The 27045-nt window shown below is 53.9% G+C and overlaps 2 protein-coding genes across 4 annotated transcripts in view; both read right to left on the bottom strand.

Moving 5' to 3' along the window:
* The window catches only part of LOC116954001 (constitutive coactivator of PPAR-gamma-like protein 2), a 32097-nt gene extending 29189 nt beyond the window's left edge, over nt 1–2908 (bottom strand). Inside the window, exon 1 of one of the 3 annotated variants that reach the window (XM_076052032.1) lies at nt 2251–2908. In XM_076052032.1, coding sequence (XP_075908147.1) covers nt 2251–2724 — 474 coding nt within the window. In that variant the 5' untranslated portion in view covers nt 2725–2908. The remainder of the gene's footprint in view (nt 1–2250) is intronic. The other 2 variants (XM_076052031.1, XM_076052030.1) reach the window with 2 other exon arrangements.
* Nucleotides 2909–4041: 1133 nt separating this feature from the next.
* Nucleotides 4042–26201, bottom strand: LOC116954006 (calcineurin subunit B type 1-like). The gene is made up of 6 exons (XM_032974396.2): nt 26101–26201; nt 20945–20984; nt 13517–13693; nt 12931–12990; nt 12004–12188; nt 4042–10269 (listed from the first exon to the last, which is right to left on the bottom strand). The coding sequence occupies exons 1-6, from the start codon at nt 26101–26103 to the stop codon at nt 10222–10224; spliced, it is 513 nt and encodes a 170-aa protein (XP_032830287.1). The 5' UTR covers nt 26104–26201; the 3' UTR covers nt 4042–10221.
* Between the last annotated feature and the right edge of the window lie 844 nt (nt 26202–27045).

Below are 27045 nucleotides of genomic sequence, written 5' to 3'. Positions count from 1 at the left end.
GTAACGTGGGGTAGGTAAGTAACGTGGGGTAGGAAAGTAACGTGGGGTAGGTAAGTAACGTGGGGTAGGTAAGTAACGTGGGGTAGGTAAGTAACGTGGGGTAGGTAAGTAACGTGGGGTAGGTAAGTAACGTGGGGTAGGTAAGTAACGTGTGGTAGGTAAGTAACGTGGGGTAGGTAAGTAACGTGGAGTAGGTAAGTAACCTGAGGTAGGTAAGTAACGTGGGGTAGGTAAGTAACGTGGGGTAGGTAAGTAACGTGGATGAGGTAAGTAACGTGGGGTAGGTAAGTAACGTGAAGTAGGCAAGTAACGTGGGGTAGGTAAGTAACGTGGGGTAGGTAAGTAACGTGAGGTAGGTAAGTAACGTGTGGTAGGTAAGTAACGTGAGGTAGGTAAGTAACGTGTGGTAGGTAAGTAACGTGGGGTAGGTAAGTAACGTGGAGTGGGTAAGTAACGTGGGGTAGGTAAGTAACGTGGAGTAGGTAAGTAACGTGTGGTAGGTAAGTAACGTGGGGTAGGCAAATAACGTTAAGTAGGTAAGTAACGTGGAGTAGGTAAGTAACGTGGAGTAGGTAAGTAACGTGGGGTTGGCAAGTAACGTTAAGTAGGTAAGTAACGTGGAGTAGGTAAGTAACGTGAATTAGGTAAGTAACGTGGGGTAGGTAAGTAACGTGTGGTAGGTAAGTAACGTGGAGTGGGTAAGTAACGTGGGGTAGGTAAGTAAAGTGGGGTAAGTAAGTAACGTGGAGTAGGTAAGTAACGTGGGGTAGGTAAGTAACGTGGAGTAGGTATGTAACGTGGAGTGTTTAAGTAACGTGGGGTAGGTAAGTAACGTGGGGTAGGTAAGTAACGTGGGATAGGCAAGTAACGTGAGGTAGGTAAGTAACGTGTGGTAGGTAAGTAACGTGGAGTAGGTAAGTAACGTGGAGTAGTTAAGTAACGTGGGGTAGGTAAGTAACGTGGGGTAGGTAAGTAACGTGGGGTAGGTAAGTAACGTGGGGTAGGTAAGTAACGTGGGGTAGGTAAGTAACGTGGGGTAGGTAAGTAACGTGGGGTAGGTAAGTAACGTGGGGTAGGTAAGTAACGTGGAGTAGGTAAGTAACGTGGAGTAGGTAAGTAACGTGGGGTAGGTAAGTAACGTGGAGTAGGTAAGTAACGTGGAGTGTTAAGTAAAGTGGTGTAGGTAAGTAACGTGGAGTAGGTAAGTAACGTGGGGTGGGTAAATAACATTGGGTAGGTAAGTAACGTGGAGTAGTTAAGTAACGTGGATGAGGTAAGTAACGTGGGGTAACGTGGGCCCAACATAAGTACGTGGTTCGATCTGTTGGGCCAATTTTGGCTCAACAATGTTCCATGTGTACTGGGATTTTCACATTTCTGAGACTTCACGACTCAAAAATAAATCCCCAACTATCGACCCATATGTCAGATTTACCTCATAGCAAAGTTTCTTTTTGGGGTTAGAGCGCGTAAACATGTGTCGTTAGCCCACCACCACCCGACACAGCCAATTAGTAAGGTTCGTCACGTAAACAAAACGTGCCAATTGCTCACTACTTCAGCACACCGCGTGTGTTGGAGAGGAAACCCACTACTACAACACTTACAATTTGCTGGTGATTACAACAATCAGCAGCTTAATCAGATTTGCCAGAATTGTGACGTTTGATCACTGTTAGCTATCGAAGAGGTTATGTAGCCATGATAGGCGTTGCAATGGATTATGTTCACGCGAGAACACGCAGTACCTATTAGCAGTTCTGTTAGTCACAGTTAGTCACATTTATACAGTGGCATGCGTTTCGTGCTTAGTTTGTTGCTCTTCCCTGCACCTCTTATCACGGTTGGCTTCGTAGGGTGCGAAAGAAGTTATACATACGTGCATTGTTAATGTGACAATATGCAGTCCACATTACTGGTTGGATTAGTCACAAGTTATTCAACGTAGGATAACGCGAATAGGCATGCAATTAAACGGTGTTATGAATTAATCACTCGCTTCCAAGGCAGCGCTGAGCTCAGGACAATAAAAATTTATATCAATTTTAGATATTAACGCATAAGTCTTAAGCAGTAATAATTCATTTTCCACAAAACATAAACCTTATCAAATCCTCGTTTTTTTAAAAGCATCGATAACACATTAATAACGCGATTTATTTAAACAAAACATTCCCGCGCAAACCACCGCGGATTGCGAGGGGCCCCGCAGTAAAATGGCGGACGCGGCCCCGCACCCTTCGTACTCACGGAAGCCCCGCGGAGAGCGGCGGCGAGACGCACCGAGTCCCTGAGGCCCGCGGGCGCCGTCACGAGCCACTGGGCGTGCCCACCACAAGCGGGGAGGCCCCAGCGCTCCTCACCACTGCCCGGCGGCAACTCCCACCGGCGTCTGCCCCGCAGCAGGCTCCGTGACCCCCACGACCTGCCGCTAGCCCCGTCGAAGACGAAGCGGAGCGGGAAGGACGCGCACACGGCACCCACGTTCACCTCCAGCTGGCGCCACTGTCCGCCACACAGCCAGTCTTGTTCAGCTTCGCGCTGTTGCTGCCGCTGGTCGTGGTGCAAAAAATAAATGCGGTCGAGCAGGGAATCCACCGCGTCCACGCAGAGGGTGGACGCGGCGGGTTTCCGCTTCGAGCCCTTGGCCAGGCCGCTGAGGCGAGTGTACGGGCATTTCTCTTTGGAGTCGAGGTACCACACGTGGCGGCTCAGCCACTCCATGAGTTAGTCGTCGTAGTAAGCGAGGCTCTCTGCTCGAACTACGATGGCGACGATTCTTCGATAAATCTCGCGGGACCGCGCCGCGTGGGCAGCGTTGGAGCCTTCAACACGCGGCTTCTGAGGGGCCACGCGGGAGAATTTCCCGCCAAAAGTTCACAGCCCCTCCCCAAACCCCGCGTTGTCTCGCCCCGCCCACTCAAACGGCAGCCCCGCCCATTCGCACGATAGCCCGCCTACTTAACCGGTAGCCCCGCCCACTCGACCGGTAGCCCCGCCTGCAGCAGCGGTGATGCAGAACCTGGCGACCCCGGTTCGATTCCAGGTCACGGCCAACACCGGTGACGATTATCTGGACCGGTCCTGGACCTTCCCCAGGTCGACTCAGCCTCAAATGAGTACCTGGCGCGGTGTGTAAACATCGCCACTGGCGAGACAAAGGCGGCCGGGCGTGGTGTCGGCCACCCACCCCCTCGTGTGCCGTACCGGCCTTCATCGGTGCTGCTCGCTAGCAGCACTTGCCCCAACGGTCTGCTAAGGCTATATGGGGGATCTTTGTCCAACTGTGGGCCGGTTTCGCTCACGGTAGGGACTCATCAGCAGAGTCACACCAAGTAGCCAATGCTCACGATTGCAGAGTCCGCATTTTGTTCGGCTCATGCCAAACAAATGATTAACTCAACCCAACAAACCTCTATTATAAATGATCAACTCTGTAATGACGAGAATCCCCCATGATCAAACTAAACTTATTTTAGCAGGTAAGGTCCGCTGAGCTTTCTAGCCCCTTTTCAGAAGCGAGCTGGCTATCACAAACGATAGCTCAACGAAGTGGCTTATCACGTGGACATTGTATAGCAGCTACATACTCCAAACGCGTAGTGATGTTGAGTCTAAATGTGCAGGGGGAAACCAGAGGACTCGGAGAAAAATCCACGCGACCACGGGGGGGAGAGAGACACGCAAACTCCAAATGTAGAGCAGGCGTGAAGGTTGAGATCGAACCCACAACCTCCTGCATACCAGGCGAGGTAGTTAACATCTCCACAACCTCCTGCATACCAGGCGAGGTAGTTAACATCTCCTAGCCACCGTGGCGCCTTTAATAACAAACATCACGCAGGCGCCGGTGCACAAAGCGCTCGGCCTTCGTGCGTTATGGAAACGGCATCCACCGTTCCCGAAGGACTCTCTTGGCGTGGGTCAGAGTTCACATGCATTGAAGCAGATTTGACCGACAGTACCAACAGCAGTCATTCAAAGATGGACAGCTGTAGGCTGGTTTCGCCATTACGATGACTCAGAGTGATAACTGCGGCATTTCACGAGGACAGTCTTTATTTTGTATTCCGTGTACACGTACAGTACAATAAAATAACTCACAATCTTTTTCATGGATGAGGGTCCCTCCTTGGCATGCGAGTGGGGGGGGGGGTTGTATGACCATACTTCACCACGCTGGTCAATGCGGGTTGTGTGACCCAATACTGGTTCAGGCATGATCACCATCGTACATCTGATGCTAGCCGTGTCCCAGAATCAAACTTGGATGAGCAGAGTTCGAGGGCGCGGTGGTTGCTAATCACTGCGCCACCGATAATGTCGCAAAACATTTGATGACCCGACTGGACATCTGTGAAAACGAGTTTCATAGCTCATCGGATTCCTCCTGCAGTCCAAAATAAAGATTGCGATTCTGACTTTACCGAAAGACCCAAAGAGTATGAATTCCTGCAGTCACGAAAGCTTTAAGTCAAGATTCTGATTTCTTTTTTTTAACACGGATAAACTGTGCTTCTAAAGCTTTAAGTCAAGATTCTGATTTCTTGTTTTAACACGGATAAACTGTGCTTCTAAATGCCACCAAGGGGTGGCAGTATAGGATAGGAAAGACCATTGCTCGATCTCTGATTAACCACATTAACCACACGTTAACCACACGTTAACCACACATTAACCACACGGGAGCTGTCTGCTGCCGTACTGCGGTACGCACGACGGGAGGTGGGCACGGGTGGGGGCTTGATCGGCCACTGAACGGCACGGAGTTCGTCCCAGCTTGCGAATAGCGAGGCTCTTTCCTCTCCTATGACACCTGGGACTTGGCCACGGCAGATTTTAAAGATGTTTTTTTTTGTTCAAATGTTCTGAGGATTTAGCTTCATATTTTTTTTTGGATTCTCTTATTTTTGTTGCCAGATTTCTCAACCATTGCTCGTCCGCAACTTTGTCCAGAAGGGGTGCTCGTAAATAACTTTTGAATGAACGCAACCCCACGCTACAATCATCTGCCACAAAACTCCTCGCGCGGCTCCCCGTTGGCCAATCGCCTGCTTCACCAGGCCTGAGATTCCATGCCACAGCGACAAGTAGACAACCAGAAATACGCAGCAGCACCACATACCACGAGTTGCAACAGAGCAAGTCCATAATATAAGTAATTGTGTGGGGTTATATCGCGTAAATATAAATGTGTTGTTAAACCCGCCACCACCCGACGCAGCCAATGAGTAAGGGTTGTCACGTAAGCAGAGCCTGGTGACAAGGCGCAGATTTTCTGGGTTATTTGGTGGGGCCGGGTGGAGTTTGCCGAGGCGGGGTGGGGTTGCAACTGGGGTGTACGATGGTGGTCACAACCAAGGCAACAACAAAAACAGCCTTAACAGACTGTTGGGGCAAGTGCTGTTAGCGAGCACCTATGAAGGCCGGCATGGCACACGAGGGGGTGGGTGGCCAGCACCGCGCCCGGCCGCCTTTGTTTCCCCAGTGGCGATGTTTACATATCGCACCAGGTTCTCATTTGAGGCTGAGTCGACTTCGGCGATGCCCATAACTTATTCAGATAATCGTCACTGGTGTTGGCCGTGAGCGGGAATCGAACTCGGGCCGCCGGGTTCGTAGTGCAGCGCGCTAACTGTTACACTACCGCTCCCCATACCACCACCAACAACATCACCAACATCAACAACATCAACCACCACCTAATACTGTAACAACATCAACACCGACTGACGACAAACACTGACAGCGACAAGCCAACACAACCATCGCGACGCGAAGAGTAACACTGATGATGATGATGAAAGTGATGATGATTATGATAATGAACTGATGATTGCAACGATCCTACAGCTAATGACGCTGGAGCTAACAATGCTGGCTGTAGACGAAACTTGAAGATGCTGGAATTAATTCTGAAACCGAGCTGCATGTGCTGCTGATGAAGATTGATTCTGATCCTGCAGCCGACAATGATGATGATGATGACGACAACAATCTTGGAGCAGATTATAATTATGATGATCCTGGAGTTAACTGCTGATGATGCTGATGATGATGCGAGTGGAGGGCGCGATGGCACAATGAGCCTGAGTGGTTTATTTCGTGAAAAAAAACGCGAGCGTCCGCCTGCCTCCACGCGGAGGTTTCCAAAACCAAACGTTCGAATTGCCGAAGCCTCGATGAGTCTCAAACACCCCCAGGTGCACGCTCCATCAATGAAGCGACACAGACACCTCTCGAGAGGCTCAGCACCTGGCGAGCTGGTAAGCCCCTCCCTCCTCCTCCACCAGCACCGCCCATTTTTATACGGCCACGCCCAGCGCCACTAAGCTCCACCCATAACCCGGGGTGGCCACGCCCGCTGCTCGGTTAGCCACGCCCGTTACTGGAGCTAGCCAGGTAGCGGTCGTGGTGGTGGGTCACGCTCCAAATTCTGTAAAATTTCATAAGTAAATAAAATTGACCGAAAAAAAATCAGTTGGGATGACACACGCGGCAACATCGACCCCCACTTACTCGGAAACTATCGCAGGTGCCACGTCCGTGAAACCACACCTGTCAACCCCTTGTCAGTGCCTGTTTTATTAGCGACCAATTCACACCTCATTGTTCACCCCGTCCCTTATAAATATCAACGTTCATCCTACAAAGTCCCAGCACAAGGGAGAACCACAAAGACAAAAAAATGATTTTTTTTTTAAATGTGCCCGTATTGAAACGGCTGTACGCCGCACGGACCTAAAAACTCAATTTCCCTGTACAAGACTATGGCGTGAACCGTCTGGGTTGACAGCTGTGGTGAACACACAGCAACGCGTTCCTTCTGGGTTAACAGCTGTGGTGAACACACAGCAACGCGTTCCTTCTGGATTGACAGCTGTGGTGAACACACAGCAACGCGTTCCTTCTGGGTTAACAGCTGTGGTGAACACACAGCAACGCGTTCCTTCTGGGTTAACAGCTGTGGTGAACACACAGCAACGCGTTCCGTCTGGATTAACAGCTGTGGTGAACACACAGCAACGCGTTCCTTCTGGGTTAACAGCTGTGGTGAACACACAGCAACGCGTTCCTTCTGGGTTGACAGCTGTGGTGAACACACAGCAACGCGTTCCTTCTGGGTTGACAGCTGTGGTGAACACACAGCAACGCGTTCCTTCTGGGTTAACAGCTGTGGTGAACACACAGCAACGCGTTCCTTCTGGGTTAACAGCTGTGGTGAACACAAGCAACGCGTTCCTTCTGGGTTAACAGCTGTGGTGAACACACAGCAACGCGTTCCTTCTGGGTTGACAGCTGTGGTGAACACACAGCAACGCGTTCCTTCTGGGTTAACAGCTGTGGTGAACACACAGCAACGCGTTCCTTCTGGGTTAACAGCTGTGGTGAACACACAGCAACGCGTTCCTTCTGGGTTGACAGCTGTGGTGAACGCACAGCAACGCGTTCCTTCGCTCGCAACGCTCGCCCTGCCGCTCGCCACCCCAGTGTCGTTCACTCAGTCGCATCGGCGCGGGGGCCGCCACGCATTTGAAACCACTGGGGGTTTGACAGCCGCAGCATGATGATGATGGGGGAGGGGGGGGGTGTTTTCACTTGTTGTGTATTGTTGGGGCCCGCACCTCGGGGGCCGCCAGTGGCCAAGGAGCCTTGCAATGAAGAACACTGCGCTGGACGTTGTTGTCCTTCCCCCACGCTTCCGTTTAGCACGGTTGGCTACGTACGGTGCGAAAGAAGTTGAACAACGTACGTACGAACGATGGAGCGAATGCCACGCGCTCGAATAAACCCTTGGTACTCGCGGTGGTGGCGAGGAGGTCGGCAGTGGCTGGCGCAGCGCGGAGCGAGAGGCGGAACGTGATGCCCGCCGTGCGGCACCGGCGTAGCTCGCGAGTGGGTGTGCAGGCGGTGAAACTGCGCTGAGGCCCACGGGCCAGAGGGGAAGCCGAGGCTAAGAAGCGGGGGGGGAAGGGGGAAGGGTTGGCGGTGGGTGGTGGGGAGTGCCCTCGCTTTAGGCGACGTTGGCGTTTGTCTCCAGGGCGGCCCCTCTGGAGACGCTGGGGGCATGGGACGTGGGGGGGCCGGGATTCCATCCGTGCAAAAGGGCCCCACGCAACCCCCTCCACCAACACTACACCACGGGTCAAAGGCCATCAAAAACCATCACGAACACTCTCTCCTGGTACAGATTTGGCAAGACCTCACCAAATGTCTAACCTACAGAGTGAACCGTAAAGCTCTCTGGTTTTTTAAAGTCGGTTTGATTTTCAGTTGTAAAAGAATTAGTGATAGAGAGGTGCAAAAAGCGCACTAACCAATCGGACACCAGCTTCACTGCCAACCCTACCCACACGAGCCAATCAGACACCAGCACCACCTCCAACCCTACCCACACTAGCCAATCACACACCAGCACCACCTCCAGCCCTTCCCACACTAGCCAATCAGATACCAGCCCCACCTCCAACCCTACCCACACTAGCCAATCAGACACCAGCCCCACCTCCAACCCTACCTACACTAGCCAATCACACACCAGCACCACCTCCAACCCTTCCCACACTAGCTAATCAGACACCAGCCTCGCCTCCAACCCTACCTATACGAGCCAATCAGACACCAGCCCTACTTCCAACCCTACCCACACTCGCCAATCAGACACCAGCCCCACCTCCAACCCTACCAACACTAGCCAATCAGACACCAACCTCACCTCCAACCCTTCCCACACTAGCCAATCAGACACCAGCCCCACCTCCAACCCGACCCACACGAGCCAATCACACATCAGCCCCACCTCCAACCCTATCGACACTAGCCAATCAGACACCAGCCTCACCTCCAACCCTACCTACACGAGCCAATCAGACACCAGCCCTACTTTCAACCCTACCCACACTCGCCAATCAGACACCAGCCCCACCTCCAACCCTTCCCACACTAGCCAATCAGACACCAGCCCCACCTCCAACCCGACCCACACGAGCCAATCACACACCAGCCCCACCTCCAACCCTATCGACACTAGCCAATCAGACACCAACCTCACCTCCAACCCTACCCACACTCGCCAATCAGACACCAGCCTCATCTCCAACCCTACCCACACTATCCAATCAGACAACAGTCCCACCGCCAACCCGACTCACACTACCCAATCAGACACCAACCCCACCGCCAACCCTACCCACACTATCCAATCAGACACCAGCCTCACCGCCAACCCTACCCACACTATCCAATCAGACACCAGCCCCACCGCCAACTCAACCCACACTCGCCAATCAGACAACAGCCCCACCGCCAACCCTACCCACACCATCCAATCAGACACCAGCCCCACCGCCATCCATACCCACACTCGCCAATTAGACAATATCCTGACCACATGACCCTAACCTTAATACAAACAAACTAACCAATCAGCCCCCACCATTAAGCACAACCCAGACCCCAACGCTCACCATAGCTCCGCTCCCTGCGTTACCTCTTGCTTGCTCTCTAGTTGTGGGTATCACCAAGACAAAGATCCCCCGTATAGCTTCAAAAGTTTGTTGGGGCAAGTGCTGTGAGCGAGCACCTATGAAGGCCGGAATGGCACACAAGGGGGTGGGTGGCCAGCCCCACGCCCGGGCGCCTTTGTCTCCCTAGTGGCGATGTTTACCCACCGCACCAGGGACTCGACCAAGGGGATGCCCAGGATTCATTCAGATAATCGTCACCGGTGTTGGCCGTGAGCGGGAATCGACCTCGGGTCTCCGCCGGGTTCACAGCGCAGCGCGAACCGCTACTGCACCACCGCTCCCACGTAATACCGCGTGCACTTAAAACAACCAGACTGGCTATCGTAAAAGTAATACATACATATTTCGTCTCATATAAATAGTTAAAATAAAACCTCCGGGCCATAAATAGTGGAAACTGTGCAAAGGTGGCATTATCCGGCCAATGAGATGAGAGAGAACGATTTCACCACACTCTGCAAATGATCAAATACCCATCAGGCGGCCTTCACCCCCCTCTTCCCCCCTAACAAATAAAATGGACTAACCCATGGAAAGCTCGGCAACACTTGCCAAGTGGGCTCAGCATGGAACATTCAATTTGGTTCGTGTTTACAGGGGGGGGGGGGGGGGGGTTGTGAGGGAGGATATTTTGAACGGAGTTGAATGGATCCAGGTGAACGAGTGTGAACGTGAACAACGCAGTCTCCCACCATCAGACGTCCACCACCATCTTCTTGTGAACATCCATCCCGCCCACCACCTGGGCACACGCGCACACACGCCACGGCCGGGGGGAACGGCGGGGGGGGGGCATCAGCACTGGGGGGGAGACAAAGGCGGCAGAGCGTAGCGGCTGCCACAACACACCCTCCTCCCCCACCGCCACCCCCCGTGTGCCGTGCCGGTCTTAACAGGCGCTTTATAATAGCGCTTGTCCTGGTAAATCTAAGAGGATGTATGCGGTATATCTTTCTGATGTGCATGGGGGGGGGGGGGGGGGGGGTGAAGGTGGTTGTTGAATCGATGGTGCAGTCGTCAGCGCACTGCGCCAGGAACTCTGGGGCCCGAGTTTGATTCCCGCTCACAGCCAAAATCGGTGATGGAATATCTCATCCTGTGGGTGGTTGTTCCTTGGACAATTCAGCCTCAAATGATTCGTACGTCTGTATGTTGAACTTCTTTCGCACCGTACGTAGCCAACCGTGGCAGCCTGGCCACTCCACGCCCTCGCGTTCCGTGTCGACATTAGAGAAGCGGCTTGCCAACAGCATTCACTGACAGCCACAACGGTCTGTTAAAGTCTACACACGGTGGATCTTGGTCTTTGTACTTTGTGTGTGTCTATAAATGGAAGGCTGCTTACTAAGGGACTTGTAATAAATGTGTAACCTATCAGTACGCAGTGCATGGGGGAGGGCATGGACCACTATGGGTAGGAGATGTTAACTACCTCGCCTGGTATACAGGAGGTCGAGGGTTCAATCCCGACCCTGACTGACGCCTGCTGCTGCTGTATATTTCGAGTTTGTATGTTCTTCCCGTTGTCACGTGGCTTTTTCTCCGGGTCCTCCTGTTTTTACCTCCCTATTTAGAATCAACATCACGCGTTTAGAGTATTTGGCTGCTGTAAATTTCTACGTAATAAGGCACTCCGTAGAGTTATCATTTGTGCCCAGGTCGCCTCTGAAAAAGAGCTACATAGATCAGTGTGCCTTACCTGGTAAAATAAAAATCATCATCATCATCATCACAATCCATGGGCAGAGAGTCAGTAGGTGTCCACTGCACAATTGTCATTTGTTTCCACTTTCCTCTGTCTTGTGCCAATATTCTAAAGTAGTGGCCACATCTTTCTAACACCAATCTCTGATGTGGTCATCGTCAAGCCATTCCCTGTGAGGTCTTCCTCTCTTTCAGGTTCCTTACATTTTTCCGAACAACAACAACAGCAACACACTAGCAATGATCCTGTTGTTGTCCATCTTACACGTGTTCAAAAATAAAAAAGAGTTTAGTTTAACAGGTAGTAGAGCTCTCGCGACCAACATTATCCACAATAGGGTTTTTTTGGGTTAGATCGTGTAAATGTGTCGTGAAACCCGCCACCACCTGACACAGCCAATTAGTAAGGTTAGTCAGGTAAACAAAACATGCTAATGAGTTACTAGTACAGCAAACCGGTGTATTGGATAGTGAACCCACAACAACATTTACAATTCGAGTACTGTGACGTTTCACCGGTAATTACAACAACAACAACCCTCATCAGGTGACAGCCAGAAAGTTACTAATTCCCACGTTTTGTTTACGTCACAAACCTTACTCATTGGCTGTGTCGGGCGGTGGCGGGTTTCACCACACATTTTGTATTCACGCGACCTCACCCAAAAATCCTCCACTATGAAAAATAATTTAGTTTTATAGTGTTAAGTTTCCCGGCGTTGGCGACCACGAGGATCGCCGGGGCGGCGGCCGCGTTGGCGGCGCGACCTACGGAGCAGAACTCCTGGAAGGAGATGCGACCGTCGCCGTCCTTGTCGGCGTTGAGGATCGTCTTGTCCACGATCTGCTGCAGCTGCGTGTCCTTCAGGTTGTTGCCCACCATCATCTTGAGCACCTGGAAGAGCTCCCCGTTGGAGATGAAGCCATCGCGGTCCATGTCGTAGATTTGGAACGCGACTGGCGGAGGGAAAGGGCGGGGAGTGTGGGGTGTGCGGGACAAGGCAGGGGGGTGGCAGGCGGGGCTCGGGGAGAGCGTAATCCCCGGGGTGACGAGGGTGTCCGTGTGTGGGGGAGCGGTGGCGTCGTGGTTAGCGCTCTCTGATACAAAGCCGGCGAGCCGAGTTCGATTCCCGCTCACGGCCGACACCAGCGACGATTATGTGAACTGGTTCTGGGCCTCTCTTCGGTCGACTCAGCCTGGTGCGGTGTGTAACCATCGCCACTGGGGAGACAAAGGTGGCCGGGCGTGGTGCTGGTCACTCACGCCCTGGTGTGCCATGCTGACCTTTCATAGGTGCTCACTTAAGCACTTGCCCCAACAATTTGTTAAGGCTATATGGGGGATCTTTGTCTTTGTGAGACAGTCCCACCAAATTGAGGAGGCTCGTGAAAGAGGCTGCTGTGGAGTTGGAGGCAGTCGCCCTCCAGATACAACAGAGGGCAGAGGAGCGACGCTCACAACAACGAGCGGAGCACCGGGCAGATAAAACACAGCAAGTTGGCACAGTGGGGAGCACAGGTGGTGCATCTGTCGGCCATCTCAGTCAGTCAACCCATGGCACCTGCTGTCCCGTGACCTCCTACCCAGCAGCGACCCTTCAACATGGTCTCAAACTTCCCCTAGCCTGGCACAAGGGCCGTGGTGACGTCGTTGCCAATTAGCGACGAATGGCGGATGTTGGTGCACTGATCTACTCACATCGCAGCTTCTGTTCCTTGTCTCCCTTGACACTGAACTGTGAGACGCCTTCAATGAACTCTGTGGCAGAGAACCGACAAAGGCAAAGATCCCCCATGTCGCTTTCATCAGGTTGTTGGGGCAAGTGCTGTTGGCGAACATCACTCAAGGCCGACACGGCACACGAGGTGGGCGGGGGGTGGCCAACACAGACGCACGTACGGACAAATCGAGTACAATGAGGTCATAAAGTAGATGCTGTGTTCGCGATTGCAGTCGCGATCGCCGCGGTCGCGATCGCCGCGGTGACGGTCGCCGCGGTGACGATCGCTGCGGTTGCCGCGGTGACGGTCGCCGCGGCCGCGGTCGCGATCGCCGCTGTGACGATCGCCGCGGTCGCCACGGTCGCCGCTGTGACGATCGCCGCGGTCGCCACGGTCGCCGCGGTGACGGTCGCCGTGGCCGCGATCGCCGCGGTGACGGTCGCCGCGGTTGCCGCGGTGACGGTCGCCGCGGCCGCGATCGCCACTGTGACGATCGCCACGGTCGCCACGGTCGCCGCGGTGACGATCGCCGCCACAGCTGCCGCCGCCGTCGCCACGGTTACCCTTGAAGTCGACCTCCCCGTTGCCGTCGGTGTCGAAGATGTGGATGACCCTCTGCACGAGGGGGTTCTGCTGCAGCTCGGGCAGGGACATGAACTCCTCGACGCTGAGCGAGCCCGAGCCGTCCAGGTCGAGCTTGCGGAACCGCTTGCCCAGCCTCCGGATCTCGTCCGGATCGACTGCCCGCGGGGATCGGGCAGCGAGGAGTGGGGTTGGGGAGGTTAACGGGCGAACAGAGGGGGACGCAGGGAGATGTTAAAACATTTAACGGTGTTTATTGTACCAGGTAAAGCCCACTGAGCTACGTAGCTCTTGTTCAGAAGCGACCTGGAGATCAAAGCTCAACGAGGTAACGACTTAGCGTCATCACGTGGGCATTTCTAGCGGCAGCCAAATGCCCTGACCGCGTGTTTCTAGACGCTCCGCCTGCGCCCCTCTGCCGACTGTGCCCCCCATGGCCGGCGACGGCACCTCAGCGACGCGAAGGCCAAGGGAGCTGGAAGCGAGAGGCGGCGGATCGAGGAGTCGCAGCGGCAGCACCGGGGTCACGCAGGGGGTACCTCAAAGGGCAAAAGCTTCCCCACGTGGGTCCTGCCCCTCCCCCCGCCACCCTCAGGGAGATTAAACAAAGAGTTGAAACACACAAACATGAAACACAAACCCATGTGTAGCCTACATAGGTGACACATGGGTTTGGGTGTCACGGTGGCTAGGAGATGTGAGACGAGGCACCATGTGAGACGAGGCTCTAAGGAAAGCTGTCTCGGTTGTGGACCAATCAATTTCAAGGACAGTGCCAATACAATATCAGAGTTATGTTTTTTGTTTGCATTCCGACCGCAGGTATTGTGGTCAATGCAAACATGACTCCTTGTAAAAAAGGTGTCAGTTTTGTTGCCAGATTAAAGGGTAAAAAAACAATTATCATATTTTGCTACTGGTAAAGGAGGTTCCAATGGAAGAATAGTTTAGTTGACGTCGAACACCGTTGATCCAAGAGCTGTTAACAAAGTGCCTCCTGAGGCCCATAGTGACACAGGGCCTATGCGCCGGCCAGCACCCTGCACGGCCGCCTTTGTCTTCTTCCCTGCACTCGCGTTTGAAGAGTGCGGCAAAAACGCCGTTGGGGCAGAGTAGACCTCGGGTGAGGCCGCAGGACTGGTTCAGATAATCGTCACCGGTGTTGGCCGTGAGGGCGAGTGGAACTCGGGTCGCTGGGTTCGTAGCGCAGTTTGCTACCCGCTACGCCACTGTTCCCCATACACACGTACTGTATGCACAACCACACACACACAAAGGCAAAGATCCACCGTAGAGCCTTCATAGACTATTAGGGCAAGGGCTGTTAGCGAGCACCTACAAAGGCCGGCACGGCACAAAAGGGGGTGGGTGGCCAGCACCACGCCCTGCCGTCTTTGTCTCCCCAGTGGCGATGTTTACAAACAGCACCAGGTAATCATTTGAGGCCGAGTCGACCTCAGGGAGGCCCAGACACGGTTCAGATAATCGTCACCGGGTTGCAGGGTTCGTAGCGCAGCGTAGCGCTAACTGCTACACTGTAGCTCCCCTGTTCAGGCCGACGGTGGAATTGCTCAGCGATTGGCGCGCTGAGGGCATCATGAAGCCATGAGACCATGAGGCCATGAGGCCAGCATCTCCTGGCCAGAAACCAATTGTTCCACGCGAGATTCTACAGACTGCAACCACCACAACCACCACCAAGACCACCATCATGACCACCACCACCAAGACCACCATCATGACCACCACCACCAAGACCACCATCATGACCAACACCACCATGACCACCACCACCACCATGACCACCACCATCACGACCACCACCATCATGACCACCACCACCAAGACCACCACGACCACCACCACCATGACCACCACCACCACCACCATGACCACCACCAAGACCACCACGACCACCACCACCACAATGACCACCACCACCACCATGACCACCACCACCACCACGACCACCACCATCAGGACCACCACTGCCAAGATCACCACGATCATGACCACCACGACCACCACCACAACCACCATCATCACAGCCACAACTACGACCATCACCAAGAACACCACCACCATCACGACCACCACCACCAACAGCACCACCGTAGGTTCTACACACACCAAAGCGGTTCAAATAAATATCCCCCGCGTGGCGACGAGCTGTGAGCTCACTGGACGCGCGACTGCACGGTGGAGAGGAGGTGGAGGTGGTGGTGGTGAGGTGGTGGTGGTGGTGGTGGAGAGGAGGTGGTGGTGGTGGAGAGGAGGTGGAGGTGGTGGAGAGGAGGTGGAGGTGGTGGAGATGGTGGTGGAAAGGTGGTGGTGGTGGTGGTGGAGAGGAGGTGGTGGTGGAGAGGAGGTGGAGGTGGTGGTGGAGAGGAGGTGGTGGTGGAGAGGAGGTGGAGGTGGTGGAGAGGAGGTGGTGGTGGTGGAGGTGGTGGAGAGGAGGTGGAGGTGGTGGTGGTGGAGAGGAGGTGGAGGTGGTGGAGAAGAGGTGGAGGAGGTGGTGGTGGTGGAGAGGAGGTGGTGGAGGTGGTGGTGGAGGTGTTAGTGGAGAGGAGGTGGAGGTGGTGGAGAGGAGGTGGAGGTGGTGGAGAGGAGGTGGAGGAGGTGGTGGAGAGGAGGTGGTGGAGGTGGTGGAGAGGAGGTGGTGGAAAGGAGGAGGTGGTGGTGGTGTTGGTGGTGGTGGTGGAGAGGAGGTGGAGGAAGTGGTGGTGGTGGTGGTGGAGAGGAGGTGGAGGAGGTGGTGGTCTCCGTCGTCGTCGGAGCGAAGGGAAGGCGACTATCACGGCCAGAGGTTGACATTGTCAGGAGAGAGTCAGCGGAGTGAAAAGGGCTCATGATTGACGATCCAGGGCGCCAGACCTGCTGTGTTGTCGTGAATGTTTAATGGCAATCACTCCTCCAGCCGTACTCTCACACACACATATACAGTGCTCTTTATGCACACACACACACGTGTGTGTATGTACACTACCGCTCCCCACACACCCAGTGTGTGCGTGTGTGTGTACACTACCGCTCCCCATACACGTGTGTGTGTGTATACTACCGCTCCCCATACACGTGTGTGTATGTACACAACTACTCCCAACACGTGTGTGTGTGTATACTACCGCTCCCCAAACACGTGTGTGTGTGTGTGTACACTACCGCTCCCCACACACGTGTGTGTGTGTACACTACTACTCCCCACACGTGTGTGTGTACACTACTACTCCCCACACGTGTGTGTGTGTGTGTATACTACTACTCCCCACACACGTGTGTGTGTACACTACCGCTCCCCACACACGTGTGTGTGTGTGTGTATACTACTACTCCCCACACACGTGTGTGTGTACACTACTACTCCCCACACGTGTGTGAAATGCACCGTCGAGAACTTCACCTTTCATGAATGCAAAGGAATTAAATCCTAAAGATGAGCGGCTAAAAATCAGACATCAATGAGCTTTTGAGAAGGATTTCACAAGTTGGAAGAAAAATCCGAAACAGTTTGCTGTGGCAAAGGCAAACGACGAAGCGCGGAGGAGCGATGCTCACAACAACGAGCGGAGCGCTGGGTGGCTAAAACGCAGCAAGTTGGCACAGTTGTGGTCACAGGCGGTGCATCTGCCAGTCGTCTCAGTCAGTCGACCCGTGGCACCTGCTGGGTCTGTCCCGTGACCTCCTGCCAGCAGCGAGCCTCGACACTTCACGTGGCCTCAAAGTGCACCTAGCCTGGCACAGGCGCCGTAGTAAAGTCACCGCCACTTTCATTATTGGTGAACGGCGGTTGTTGTTGTTTGCATGGGGAGCGGCGGACAATGGAGGAGATGGAGCATGGAAATCGGCTCGTGAGCGAGCGGTTTCCGGGCGGGTCTTGGTATCGCAGGATCCTGAGAGGTGGCGGTGGTGGTGGCTTTTGGAGGAGGCCTTCAACCAGCAGTGGATTGATCATGGCTGATGATGATGGTGGTGGTTGATGATGAAGGCACAGTGTAGGAGGCATGCAGCTACAGTGGCAAGCTAATGAAATGGCACGAAAATTGTATATTTGGATTGCAAATTACATAATGGGTGCGATAATAACGACGCGTGACCGCCTGTAATTAAGGGAAGCTATTTCGAATGTTTGCAAGACAACATTTGTCATTGCACAAGATCCACAAGGACAAAGATGCCCCGCGTGTAGCCTTAACAGACTGTTGGGGCAAGTGCTGTTAGCGAGTAGCAGCACCTACAGCGAGGGAAAAAAGTATTTGATCCCCTGCTGATTTTGTACGTTTGCCCACTAACAAAGAAATGATCAGTCTATAATTTTAATGGTAGGTTTATTTGAACAGTGAGAGACAGAATAACAACAACAAAAATCCAGAAAAACGCATGTCAAAAATGTTATAAATTTCTTTGCATTTTAATGAGGGAAATAAGTATTTGACCCATCTTGGTGGCAAAACCCTTGTTGGCAATCACAGAGGTCAGACGTTTCTTGTAGTTGGCCACCAGGTTTGCACACATCTCAGGAGGGATTTTCTCCCACTCCTCTTTGCAGATCTTCTCCAAGTCATTAAGGTTTCGAGGCTGACGTTTGGCAACTCGAACCTTCAGCTCCCTCCACAGATTTTCTATGGGATTAAGGTCTGGAGACTGGCTAGGCCACTCCAGGACCTTAATGTGCTTCTTCTTGAGCCACTCCTTTGTTGCCTTGGCCGTGTGTTTTGGGTCATTGTCATGCTGGAATACCCATCCACGACCCATTTTCAATGTCCTGGCTGAGGGAAGGAGGTTCTCACCCAAGATTTGACGGTACATGGCCCCGTCCATCGTCTCTTTGATGCGGTGAAGTTGTCCTGTCCCCTTAGCAGAAAAACACCCCCAAAGCATAATGTTTCCACCTCCATGTTTGACGGTGGGGATGGTGTTCTTGGGGTCATAGGCAGCATTCCTCCTCCTCCAAACACGGCGAGTTGAGTTGATGCCAAAGAGCTCCATTTTGGTCTCATCTGACCACAACACTTTCACTCAGTTGTCCTCTGAATCATTCAGATGTTCATTGGCAAACTTCAGACGGGCATGTATATGTGCTTTCTTGAGCAGGGGGACCTTGCGGGCGCTGCAGGATTTCAGTCCTTCACGGCGTAGTGTGTTACCAATTGCTTTCTTGGTGACTATGGTCCCAGCTGCCTTGAGATCATTGACAAGATCCTCCCGTGTAGTTCTGGGCTGATTCCTCACCGTTCTCATGATCATTGCAACTCCACGAGGTGAGATCTTGCATGGAGCCCCAGGCCGAGAGAGATTGACAGTTATTTTGTGTTTCTTTCATTTGCGAATAATCGCACCAACTGTTGTCACCTTCTCACCAAGCTGCTTGGCAATGGTCTTGTAGCCCATTCCAGCCTTGTGTAGGTCTACAATCTTGTCCCTGACATCCTTGGAGAGCTTTTTGGTCTTGGCCATGGTGGAGAGTTTGGAATCTGATTGATTGATTGCTTCTGTGGACAGGTGTCTTTTATATAGGTAACAAGCTGAGATTAGGAGCACTCCCTTTAAGAGTGTGCTCCTAATCTCAGCTCTTTACCTGTATAAAAGACACCTGGGAGCCAGAAATCTTTCTGATTGAGAGGGGGTCAAATACTTATTTCCCTCATTAAAATGCCAATAAATTTATAACATTTTGACATGCGTTTTTCTGGATTTTGTTGTTGTTATTCTGTCTCTCACTGTTAAAATAAACCTACCATTACAATTATAGACTGATCATTTCTTTGTCAGTGGGCAAACGTACAATATCAGCAGGGGATCAAATACTTGTTTCCCTCACTGTATGAAGGCCGGCACTGTGGCACACGAGGGGGTGGGTGGTCAGCACCACGCCCGGCCGCCTTTGTCTCCCCAGTGGCGATGTTTGCACGCCACACCAGGAGGTACTCATTTGAGGCTGAGTCGCCCCAGGGGAGGCTCAGGACCGGCTCAGATCATCATCACTGGTGTTAACTGTGAGCGGGTGTGTAGTGCAGTGTGCTTACCGCTACGCTACCGCTCCCCATAACACACAACAAGAGCTGCCATTCGGCACGCAGTGGCAATGACGATACCACAGCGCTTGTGCCAGGCTAGGTGCACTCCGAGGCCACGTGAAGTGTGGAAGGTTCGCTGCTGGCAGGAGGTCACAGGACAGACCCAGCAGGTGCCATGGGTTGACTGACTGAGATGGCTGGCAGATGTACCACCTACTGCGATCTTGACTGTGCCAACTTGCTGTGTTTTAACCGCCCGGCGCTCCGCTCGTTGTTGTGAGCATCGCTCCTCCGCTGTTGTTGGGTGCGAAAGAAGTTGAACATACGTATGTACTTTGCACGACTATCGTGTTTGTTGTTGCAACGTGTTCTCACCCACGGCTACTGGACATCTGTGCAAAAGAGCTTTATAGCTCATCAGAATCCTCCAGTATAAAGACTGATTCTAATTCTGAACTGCCCAGCAGCATCCTTCGCGAGCCTCCTCCACAGAGGCCGATCTTGACACCGCTGGTACCGGTCATCGGCAATTTCACTCACCCACCTACCACTCACCACCCACCTACCACTCACCACCCACCCACCACTCACTACCCACCCACCACTCACTACCCACTCACCACCCACCACCCACCCACCACCCCTACCCCAGACCACCGTGTGGTGAGATGCGGTGCGGTGAGACGGGTCTACATCTGCCATCAGTGGGCGGGGGTGTAAACTCGCGGCTGTGATTAACCGTAATTGGGGCACGCCTGACGCAAGTGTTTGCATTAAGTGCAAGTTAAATGAGCCCCTTGGAGGTGGGGAAACAGACACGCGGACCCAGGAAGATCCCCCATGTAGCCTGCATAGACTGGTTGGGGCAAGTGCTGTTCGCTAGCCCCCATGCAGTGTGGGACCCGAGTTCAATTCTCGCTCACGGCCAACAGCAGTGGCGATTATCTGAACCGGTCCTTGGCCTCCCCTAGGTCGACTCAGCCTCAAATTAGTACCTGGTGCAGTGTGTAAACATAGCCACTGGGGAGACAAAGGCGGCCGGGCGTCGTGCTGCTACTCGCTAACAGCACTTGCCCCTATAGCCTGTTACAGGCGACATGGGGGAAGCTTTAGTTCCTGGAGCGGTGGCGCAGTGGTTAGATCATCCCAAATGCGATTCTTGTCCAACAGCCTACACGGGTAACGAATATCTCTACCGATACTCGGCCTCGCCTAGGTCGACTCAGCCGCACCTGGCGTGTAAATATCCCCAGTTGGGGAGACAAAGGCGGCCGGGCGTGGTTCTCTCGTAGCACTTCCCCCGACTGTCTGCCGAGGCTATACGGGAGCCCTTTGTCTGTGTGAGTGTATGCTGCAGGCGTGAGTGTATGCTGCAGGCGTCTGTGCGAGACTCACAATGAGAACACATTTCCATGGGGTAGCTGCCTTCGTTTCCCTGCGAGAGAACGGGAGGTGTCAGAGCATTAACTTCAGACCGCACACAGGACCACCCGTGGAGCCTGAGCAGACTCTTTGGGCCAAGTGCCGTTCGTGAGTAGCGCCGGTTGAAGGCCGGCCCTGGGTACGACGGTGTGGGTTGCCAGCACCACGTCCGGCCGCCTTTGTCTCCCCAGTGGCGATGTTTACTACACACAGTACCAGGTGGACCTAGGGGAGGCCCAGGACCGGTTCAGATCATCGTCATCGGAATTGGCCGCTAGCGGGAATCGAACTCTGGCCGGTAACGCAGTGAGCTAAACCACGAGGCGACCGCACCCCACTACGCACACATCACCGATTTGTCTATACACGTAGACCCACACACACACACAGACTCACACACACAGACTCACACGCACACACAGACTCACACACACACAGACTCACACGCACACACAGACTCACACGCACGCACAGACCCATACACACGCACAGACTCACACACACGCACAGACCCACACACACACAGACCCACGCACAGACCCACACACACGCACAGACTCACACGCACGCACAGACCCATACACACACACAGAGACTCACGCGCACGCACAGACCCACACACACGCACAGACTCACACACACACAGACTCACACACACGCACAGACTCACACACACGCACAGACCCACACACACGCACAGACTCACACACACGCACAGACCCACACACACGCACAGACCCACACACACGCACAGACCCATACACACGCACACATCCATACACACGCACAGACCCATACACACACGCACAGACTCACACACGCACAGATCCATACACACGCACAGACCCATACACACACGCACAGACTCACACACACACGCACAGACTCACACACACGCACAGACCCACACACGCACAGACCCACACACACGCACAGACCCACACACACGCACAGACTCACACACACACACGCACAGACTCACACACACGCACAGACTCACACACACGCACAGATCCATACACACGCACAGACCCACACACACGCAGAGACCCACACACACGCACAGACCCATACACACACGCACAGATCCATCCTGGCCATGCACACACGCACAGACTCACACACACGCACAGACTCACACACACGCACAGACCCATACACACGCACAGATCCACACACACGCACAGACCCACACACACGCACAGACCCACACACACGCACAGATCCATACACACGCAGAGACCCACACACACGCACAGACCCACACACACGCACAGACCCATACACACACGCACAGATCCATCCTGGCCATGCACACACAACAACAGCCGCCATTCACCACTGAGGGGGCAGTGACATCGCCAGAGTGTGCCAAGCTAGGTGCACTTCGAGGTTTTCACGTTCAGCGTCGAAGGCTTCGTTGTTGGCAGGAGGTCACGGGACAGGCCCCGGGGTTAACCAGACCGAGATGACTGTCAGATGCACCACCATGTGCTCCCCCACCGTGATAAAGACAGAGATCCCCCGTGTAGCCTGAACAGACTGTTGGGGCAAGTGGTGTTAGCGAGCACCAGCTATGAAGGCCGGCACTGTGGCACACGAAGGGGTGGGTGGCCAGCACCACGCCCGCGCGCCTTTGTGTCCCTCTCGTGTGACGTGCACACGCTGCAGCAGCAGCAGCAATAATGCGCACACGTGTACAGGAGACGCGCCAAGGCAGCAGTCCATTGACACTTGAGCATTATGCAATTCATAGACTGAATAATACATTCCCACATTATGTAAAATACACACAAATTACACACCCGTGCACATCATAAACAGCATGCATACTGCAGCGTGCATGCACAGAAAAAAGACAAAGATCCCCCGTATAGCCTTTAACATGCTGTCTGGGGCAAGTGCTGATAGCGAGCACCGATTATGAAGGCCGGCACGGCACACGAGGGGGGGGGGGGGGTCCAACAGCACGGCCGCCTTTGTCTCCCCAGAGCTGTGATGTCTACAACCCCGCATCATAGGTGCTCGGTCACAGTGTCTGCACCGACAGCCTATGGGGGTCTACACACACGTCTTGTTTATACAAATACACAGCACCGATGAATACATTGACAAATGATTCATTTCAACAAAAACTGTAATTACCCATACACACAACACACGTTCACGAATCTCAATGGGACCTCCACATGGTTCAATAAAGGACACTGCGTGAGATTGACTGAATAATGCATCCCATATAGCCACAACACACGTTCACGAATCTCAATGGGATCTCCGCATGGCAACGCACATTCACACAAAGACTGCCTGTGCACAGGCAGTGTGCCTGTGCACAGGCAGTGTGCCTGTGCACAGGCAGTGTGCCTGTGCACAGGCAGTGTGCCTGTGCACAGGCAGTGTGCCTGTGCACAGGCAGTGTGCCTGTGCACAGGCAGTGTGCCTGTGCACAGGCAGTGTGCCTGTGCACAGGCAGTGTGCCTGTGCACAGGCAGTGTGCCTGTGCACAGGCAGTGTGCCTGTGCACAGGCAGTGTGCCTGTGCACAGGCAGTGTGCCTGTGCACAGGCAGTGTGGCACACTGCCTGTGCACAGGCAGTGTGGCACACTGCCTGTGCACAGGCAGTGTGGCACACTGCCTGTGCACAGGCAGTGTGCCTGTGCACAGGCAGTGTGCCTGTGCACAGGCAGTGTGCCTGTGCACAGGCAGTGTGCCTGTGCACAGGCAGTGTGCCTGTGCACAGGCAGTGTGCCTGTGCACAGGCAGTGTGCCTGTGCACAGGCAGTGTGCCTGTGCACAGGCAGTGTGCCTGTGCACAGGCAGTGTGCCTGTGCACAGGCAGTGTGCCTGTGCACAGGCAGTGTGCCTGTGCACAGGCAGTGTGCACAGGCACACAGAGACACACACACTAGCACACACAGACACACAAACACACTAGCACACACAGAGACACACACTAGCACACACAGAGACACACACACAGAGACACACACACAGAGACACACACACAGACATAGACGCACACACACTAGCACACACAGAAACACACACACTAGCACACAGAGACACACACAATAGCACACACACACACACAATAGCACAGACACACACAATAGCACAGGCAAAGATCCCTCGTGTAGCCTTAACAGACTGTAGGGGCAAGTGCTGTAAGCGAGCAGCACCTATGAAGGCCGGAACGGTACACGAGGGGGTGGGTGGCCAGCACCACGCCCGACCGCCTTAGTCTCCCCAGTGGCAATGTTTTTATCCACCGCACCAGGTACTCATTTGAGGCTGAGTCGACCTAGGAGAGGCCCAGGACCGGTTCAGATAATCGTCACTGGTGTTGGCCGTGAGCGGGAATCGAACCCGGGTCGCAAGGTTCATAGCGCAGCGCGCTAACTGCTACACTACCGCTACACACCAGGCACACACACTAGCACAGACAGACACAGAGACACACACACAGACACAGAGACAGAGACACACACACAGAGACACACACAGAGACACACACAGAGACACAGACACAGAGACACACACACAGACACAGAGACACACACACAGACACAGAGACACACACACTAGCACACACACAGAGACACACACAAACAAAGAGACACCCACAATAGCACACACACAGTCACGGAGGCACAGAGACACCCACACTAGCACACACACACAGACAGAGAGACACCCACACTAGCACACACACAGACACACAGACACAGAGACACCCACACAAGCACACACACAGACACAGAGACACAGAGACACCCACACTAGCACACACACAGACACAGAGACACACACACTAGCACACACACACACAGACACAGAGACACCCACACTAGCACACACACACAGACACAGAGACACCCACACTAGCACACACACAGACACAGAGACACCCACACTAGCACACACACAGACACAGAGACAACCACACTAGCACACACACAGACACAGAGACACCCACACTAGCACACACACACACAGACACACAGAGACACACACACTAGCACACGCACACACAGACACAGAGACACCCACACTAGCACACACACACAGACACAGAGACACCCACACTAGCACACACACAGACACAGAGACACCCACACTAGCACACACACAGACACAGAGACAACCACACTAGCACACACACAGACACAGAGACACCCACACTAGCACACACACACAGACACAGAGACACACACACTAGCACACACACACAGACACACAGAGACACACACACAGACACACAGAGACACACAGACACAGAGACACACACACAGAGACACACACACAGACACACACAGAGACACCCACACAGAGACACACACACACAGAGACACACACAGACACAGAGACACACACACTAGCACACACACACAGACACAGAGACACAGACACTAGCACACACACACACACACAGAGACACACACACAGACACACAGAGACACACACACAGACACAGAGACACACACAGAGACACACAGACACAGAGACACACACAGAGACACACACACACACAGAGACACACACAGACACAGAGACACACACACTAGCACACACACACAGACACAGAGACACACACACTAGCACACACACACAGATACAGAGACACACACACTAGCACACACACACACACAGACACACACAGACACAGACACACAGAGACACACACAGACACAGACACACACAGAGACACACAGAGACACAGAGACACACAGAGACACACACACACAGACACACACTAGCACACACACACAGACACACAGAGACACACACAGACACACAGAGACACACACACACAGACACACACACAGACACACACACAGACACACACACACAGACACACACACAGACACACACACAGACACACACACACAGACACACACACACAGACACACACACACAGACACACACACAGAGACACACACACACTCACAGAGACACACAGACACACACACACAGACACACACACACAGACACACACACAGACACACACACAGACACACACACACAGACACACACACACTCACAGAGACACAGACACACACACAGACACACACACACTCACAGAGACACAGAGACACACACAGAGACACACACTCTGTCTTTCTCACCATTTTGCCGCACGGCCTCTCGCAGCAGCTTCGCTGCGGACGTCTCGTGGATGGCGGAGAGCGGCGGAGCAGACAATGGGGGATCCCCCCCCCCTATCCCTCCCCCCCGATCCCTCTCCCCCCGATCCCTCCCCCCCGATCCCTCTCCCCCCCCCGCGATCCCCCCCGATCCCCCCGTCCTCCTGCTCGTTCTGCACCTCCCACCCACGCCGTCTCCTCCACGCCCCCTCCCTTCTGTTCCCTCCCTTCTGTTCCCTCCCCTCTGTTCCCTCCCTTCTGTTCCCCTCCCTTCTGTTCCCTCCCTTCTGTTCCCCTCCCTTCTGTTCCCCTCCCTTCTGTTCCCTCCCTTCTGTTCCCTCCCCTCTGTTCCCTCCCTTCTGTTCCCTCCCTTCTGTTCCCCTCCCTTCTGTTCCCTCCCTTCTGTTCCCCTCCCTTCTGTTCCCCTCCCTTCTGTTCCCCTCCCTTCTGTTCCCCTCCCTTCTGTTCCCTCCCCTCTGTTCCCTCCCTTCTGTTCCCCTCCCTTCTGTTCCCCTCCCTTCTGTTCCCTCCCTTCTGTTCCCCTCCCTTCTGTTCCCTCCCTTCTGTTCCCCTCCCTTCTGTTCCCCTCCCTTCTGTTCCCCTCCCTTCTGTTCCCTCCCTTCTGTTCCCCTCCCCTCTGTTCCCTCCCTTCTGTTCCCCTCCCTTCTGTTCCCTCCCTTCTGTTCCCCTCCCTTCTGTTCCCTCCCTTCTGTCCCCTCCCTTCTGTTCCCTCCCTTCTGTTCCCTTCCCTTCTGTTCCCCTCCCTTCTGTCCCCTCCCTTCTGTTCCCCTCCCTTCTGTTCCCCTCCCTTCTGTTCCCTCCCTTCTGTCCCCTCCCTTCTGTTCCCTCCCTTCTGTTCCCCTCCCTTCTGTTCCCTCCCTTCTGTTCCCTCCCTTCTGTTCCCTTCCCTTCTGTTCCCCTCCCTTC

Source organism: Petromyzon marinus, chromosome 53 (assembly GCF_048934315.1).
Source record: "Petromyzon marinus isolate PM22_M1 ecotype Great Lakes invasive population chromosome 53, UKy_Petmar_22M1.pri1.0, whole genome shotgun sequence".
NCBI classification, from domain to species: Eukaryota; Metazoa; Chordata; class Hyperoartia; order Petromyzontiformes; family Petromyzontidae; genus Petromyzon; species Petromyzon marinus.
The sequence above is the reverse complement of the archived record's forward strand: the minus strand, read 5'-3'. Positions and strand labels throughout refer to the sequence as shown.

Coding starts and splice junctions, on each gene's coding strand:
- LOC116954006 (XM_032974396.2), bottom strand. Junction 13,694..20,944: donor CATGGAAATGTGTTCTCATT/GTGAGTCTCGCA, acceptor CCCCGCGGGCAG/TCGATCCGGACGAGATCCGG. Junction 10,270..12,003: donor CCTTCCAGGAGTTCTGCTCC/GTAGGTCGCGCC, acceptor GCGTGTGCCCAG/GTGGTGGGCGGGATGGATGT.